General features: G+C 46.3%; 1 protein-coding gene across 2 annotated transcripts; it reads left to right on the forward strand.

Moving 5' to 3' along the window:
• Nucleotides 1-224: 224 nt before the first annotated feature.
• Nucleotides 225-4,685, forward strand: LOC143270483 (phospholipase A2-like). Of its 2 annotated transcripts, none has more exons than XM_076560599.1 (4): nucleotides 225-258; nucleotides 2,215-2,374; nucleotides 2,838-2,965; nucleotides 4,506-4,685. In XM_076560599.1, exons 1-4 carry the CDS (start codon nucleotides 225-227, stop codon nucleotides 4,610-4,612), a joined length of 429 nt encoding a protein of 142 aa, XP_076416714.1. In that variant the 3' UTR covers nucleotides 4,613-4,685. The 2 variants fall into 2 exon arrangements, with proteins under 2 accessions (XP_076416714.1, XP_076416715.1); XM_076560600.1 differs by having other exon boundaries at nucleotides 2,218-2,374.
• Nucleotides 4,686-5,596: the final 911 nt, after the last annotated feature.

A 5,596-nucleotide genomic window follows, 5' to 3' on the forward strand; every position in this document is an offset into this window, starting at 1 on the left:
GGGGTGTGGAGCTAGCCCTTTCTCTGTGACTCTGTGACAGCACTGATTCTGGCTCTGTCACCATCTACAGTAGCTCTGCAGGTCCGGACTCTGTGTGAGGGTGCACATATTCTACCTCTATGATACACACACAGTAGTCACAGGCCCCGTGTGCTGACTGGACACTGTCAGAGCACAGCCACAGGACTCTAAAGAGAAGTCACTGAGTTCTCCCCTCACTCAGGATGAAACTTCTTCTCCTGGTCACTCTGCTCACAGGTAGGACCCTTCTCCCCTATGAGTGCCCACCATCTCCCAAGTCTTCAATGCACAGCTTCATAATGGTCACACCTGAAGTTCTTGTTTGGGGTTCCTGTTGGGGTCTAATAGCCTGTGGTTGGGGTTCCCTGCTTACCCCATATCCACAAGAGCTGGCACCTTTACCCTCTAGGTCAACTGAGATGATCCCTTGGAAAGTTCACTACAGTCACCTACACAAGCAATGAAGCCCCTTCTGTCTCTGCCATATTGCCCTGGCACCTTGGGCCTAAAGTGTCTTGACAGTGTGATTTTTCTTTTTCCTTTTCAAAGACATTGACTTTTATTTTATGTGTTTGAGCCCTATGCCCGCATGTGTGTCTGTGAACTGAGTGTGAGCAGTGCCTACAGAGGCCAGAGGAGGGGTCTGATCCTCCAGAACCAGGATCATAGGCAATTGTGAGTTGCCTTGTGGCATCTGGACCTGAGCCTGGGTCCCACACAAGCTCAACATGACTCCTGACTGCAGAGTCATCTCTCCAGCCCTTATTATTATTATTAGTTTTTTACAGGATTATATAGTTCTGGCTCAGGCTGCCTTCAACTCAACATTCCAGCCAACACTTACCTCAGCCTCCCAAGGCTTAGGATTACACACAGACCTATAAAAAGAGAAGTCACTTGCGTCCTCCACACACTCAAGATGAAACTCCTTCTGCTGATCACTCTGCTCACAGGTAGGACCCTTGTCCCCTGTGGGTGACCACCATCTCCCTGGTCTTCAATGCACAGTTCCCAATGGTTACACCTGAAGATTAGGACTGCAATTCTTTTTTTCTGGGCACTTTACATGAGAGTGTTTCTTCAAATAGTGATAGCTGGTCTGGAATTCACTCTAAAGACCATCCTGGCTTGAACTTAGATATTCACATGCCTCAGCCTCCAGAGTGCTGGTATCACAGAGTGTGTGTTCCACTCTACCTGTCTTTTCCTGCATTTTAATGGTGACCAAGTATCCCGGTGTATTCTGAATTCTGGATTATTTACCTACTCCTCAGCAGACGATCAGTTTCTTTTTTAATCAAATGCTGACCTTACAATAATGATCTGACCATTATCCTTGTCTATGAGCTGTACATGGCCATACAACAGATTCCTCCTAATTCTTCCAGTGTAAAACATTCAGCATGTGTTGGCTGCTTCTCTGGCTCAAGGTCTCAGCTAGAACTGTGATGAATCCCACTGCTGGCTAAGGCTAGGGTTTCCCCTAGGCTTGCGTAGGGGTGGGGCAGCTTTCAAACTTAACAGATGGTTGGGTTGTTGGGTTATTGAACTAAGAGGTCAGTTTGTTCCTGGCTGTAGATGAGAGTGTTCTCAGCTCTTCAATACAGAGACCCTAGGAGAGCACAGAATGTGGTGTCTGTCTGTCCTGACAGTGAGAAATGAGCAGGCAAGCAAGGCAAAAGGCAATGTCTATACAACTTAGTCCTGGGCAGTCAGCCCAGCCAGATACAGTGGTGTTCACTTATAATCCTACCACTCAGGAGGCTGAGGCCAGAGGGTTCCTATGAAGTCTGAGGCTAGCTTGGTGACAGGGCAACAACTCCTTATCTCAGATAGGTAGACAGCTTTTTGCACAGGCCTGGTGACGTTAGTCTCCTCTACAATACCTACCTAGTAGAATGAGAAAACCATCTCCCTTAAGTTGTTTTGGGGTCTCCTCGTGTAGCATGTTATTTATGAGTGTGAACAAGTGCATGCTTATGAACCTGTTTGCAGGCAAGCACACACCTGCACACGTTTGCACACACTTGCACACACACACACACACACACACACACACACACACACACTCAGATCTCTTCACTGCTCTCCTGATGCAGCATCTGGTAGGAGTCAGGAGGAAGCTAGCAGGTAGGCATCAGACACCTGGTAAAGCCAAGTGGGATTGATGGAGTGTGCTGTGCATTCTTGCAGCAGGCGCTACGGCACACAGCATCAGCCGTCGGTCTTTGTTGCAGTTAGACCACATGATCAAATGCACCATCCCTGCGAGTCATCCCTTGTTGGAATACAACAACTATGGCTGCTACTGTGGCTTCGGGGGCTCAGGCACTCCGGTGGATGCGTTAGACAGGTGAGTGATCCATCTGGTGGGAGACTGTAGGGTCTGGGTTCTGGTGGGGACAGCACACAAGCAGAGCATCGTGAGCCACAAATAGGAGACATGCAGATTCCCCAGACATAATATATTCTGTTTAGTTTATTTATTATTTTTGTTTGTTAGTTTCCAGACAGGGGTTCTCTTGTAACCCTAGGATTCCTAGAATTCCTTCTGAAGAGCATGCTGGACTTGAACTTAGTGTTCATCTGCCTTTGCCCCTCAAGTACTGGGATTAATGGTAGACACCACTACACTCCACAGAAGTTGCTTTCAATAAATATATGCTTAATAGAAATCACAAAATCTCAAGCCTCAGGATGATTTATTCTGGAATATCATGTTTAAATCATCCTCACATGTTGGAGAAAGACTGCAGGTGAGAACTGATGTCCTGTGGGTCCATAGTCCTTTCTCAGCTGTTTCTTCCTCTCTCCAGGTGCTGCCAGACTCACGACAATTGCTACGGTCAGGTCATGAAGATGGATAGCTGCAAATTCCTCATAGAGAACCCCTACACCACCTCCTACTCATACTCATGCTCTGGGACTGAGGTCACCTGCAGTGGTAGGTTTACCCTCTGGGACCTCTGGATTCTGCTGGTCCCTCACAGGTTTGGAGGAGGCAGGGAAGTAACAAGGGCAATAACCATTTAGTGGTGATTTCCTTGGTCTCATGTGACCTCACAACAACCTTATCAGGTACGCACTAAAATATACATGAGGTCACTGATGAGGAAACTGAGGAAGGCAGGGTCACTTGGTGATGGCCACCCAGCTTAGAAGTGATGACATTTGGTTCTGGAACACTGATCTACATCATTCCAAAGCCTTTTTTAAAAAAAACATTTCAAGATTTTATTTATTACCGGGGGAGGCATTTCTGTGCCATAAAACAGGTGTGCAGGTCTGAGGACAACTTGCAGAAGTCTGTTCTTTCAACCATGTGAGTCCTGGGGATGGAATTTGGATTCAGACTTGGCAGCAAGTGCCTGTATTCCCTGAGCCATCTTGCCTGTCTAAAGCCTCTCCTCTTAGCTGCTGTTTTATACTGATTCCATATTGACTAAACAACTGAAAGCTGCATCATTGGCTATAAGTCAGATACTGGAGTAAACACCTATGCAGGGCAACATTTATATCATTTTTATTTTACAGGTGAGGATTCAGAGGACTGGGAATATAGATGAGCTGTTAGAGATCTTGCCTAGCATGCACAGAGCCATCTTGCTCCTCCAGAACCCATACATTGAGTCTGGTGGTTCACACTTGCAATCCAGCACTTGGTGGAGACAGGTTTATCTTCAGTTATATAAATTTATAAGTGGTAATTCATATTTGTAGTTTTTTTTGAGACAGAGTTTCTCTGTGTAGCTTTGAGCCTGTCCTGGAGCTTGCTCTGTAGACCATGCTGACATCAAACTCAGAGAGATATACCTTCCTCTGCCTACCAAGTGCTGGAATTAAAGGTGTGTGCCACCACTATCTGACTGATAATTGTATTTTTATAGGTTTTAGGATTAAATATATGTGTTTATTTTTATGTATAGGAATGGGTTGGCATCCCGTGTCTTCTTCAGTCACTCTCTCCCATGTCTTTAGAGTCTCTCTCTCTCTCTCTCTCTCTCTCTCTCTCTCTCTCTCTCTCTCTCTCTCACACACACACACACACACACACACACACACACAATACACACACACACACACACACACAGACACACACACACACACACTAAATATGACACTCACCTTTAACTAGCCTGAATGAGCAACAACTTTTGGGGATCCATGCTCCTCACTGCACTTCCCAACAGAGTTACAGATGCCCCATCACACCTTGCTTTTTTACAGGGTCTCTGGGCATTCTAGGTCAGGCCCTCATGATTGTATGCCAACCACTTTACCAACTGTGCCATCTCCTCAGCCACAACAACTAATGTTCATATTATCAGTGTGTTCCAGCAATTTGGACAACCCAATGGACTTCCATGTGCGTTGTCTTTCAGACCATAGCTGCATCAATGGGAGGGCCACTGGGTCCTTTGGCCATAGAAAATAGGGAGCAGGGTCATGGGCTCCACTCAACTTCCTTTCTTGTTTCTCTCCAGACGAAAACGACCCCTGTGAGGCCTTTATCTGCAACTGTGACCGCGAGGCTGCCATCTGCTTCTCACAGGCTCCATACAACAAGGAGAACAAAGGCATTAAGTGTTAGACTTGTCACCTCAGTTACTGTCTACACCATCCCTGCCTGCCTGGTTGTGGTCACTACACACTGCCCCCTCTAATAAAGCACATATAGAATGAACTCAGCTTTGGTGATTGTATTCTCTGTCTACTGAACATAACTAGATCTGCAGTGAACATCATTCTGTTCATTCCTGGAAACTGAAGGTTAATGGGAAAGACCTTTCTAGGAAGCAAGCACCTTGAAGAGTGGGTGATGATTCCAGCCATGCCTTTCATCCCAGCATTCTGGGATGCAGAAGCAGAGGCAGAGGTAGGCAGGTCTCTTCAGTTCTTGTCAAACCTGGTCTAAAAGCAAGTTCCAGGACATCCAGGACTGTTAAAGAGACCCTGTCTCAAAACACTTAAAAAACAATATCAAAATAAAGAAGAAGCCAGCCTGAGATACATAGGGAGGTAGAGGGGACAGAAAAGAGAAGGAGAGTGGAGAGATGAGGAGAGAAAATGGAAAGGAAAGAAGGGAAGAGGACGGGTGGGGAGGGAAAAAAGAAAGACAGAGTTAGGAGAGGAGAGAAGAGAGAAAGATTGAGTGTCACACAGGCACTAAAGGGGACATCTTGCTCTAAAACTTCTGCACTCGCTGGGTGGTGTCCCTGCAGGCCTTTATTCCCTGCACTGGAGATGCAGAGATTGGCAGTTCTTTGCAAGCTAGACGCCAGCAAGTTCTATAGAGCCAGTTTCAGGACAGACTCCAGAGCTACAGAAAACCCAGATTGTGGCTCACAAATCATCTATAAGAGATATGGTGCCCTCCTCTGGCCTGCAGGCAGACATTCAGAACACATAACCAATCAATCAATCAATCAATCAGTCAATCAATCAATCTTGGGGGTAAAAGGAAACTGGATATAGGAAACCACACTGGACTGACAGTAAATGACCTGGAGGCAGAATTACATCCTGGTGACCTTCCAGTCTTCTTTTGCCTAAACACGCACCACAGGGTAATGTC

This window comes from Peromyscus maniculatus, chromosome 23, assembly GCF_049852395.1.
Source record: "Peromyscus maniculatus bairdii isolate BWxNUB_F1_BW_parent chromosome 23, HU_Pman_BW_mat_3.1, whole genome shotgun sequence".
NCBI lineage: Eukaryota > Metazoa > Chordata > Mammalia > Rodentia > Cricetidae > Peromyscus > Peromyscus maniculatus.

Excerpts from the sequence above, each read along its gene's own strand:
- LOC143270483 (XM_076560599.1), top strand. The coding sequence starts at position 225 with ATGAAACTTCTTCTCCTGGTCACTCTGCTCACAG. Across the intron at positions 259-2,214 it reads CCTGGTCACTCTGCTCACAG|CAGGCGCTACGGCACACAGC; the intron begins GTAGGACCCTTC and ends GCATTCTTGCAG. Across the intron at positions 2,966-4,505 it reads GACTGAGGTCACCTGCAGTG|ACGAAAACGACCCCTGTGAG; the intron begins GTAGGTTTACCC and ends GTTTCTCTCCAG.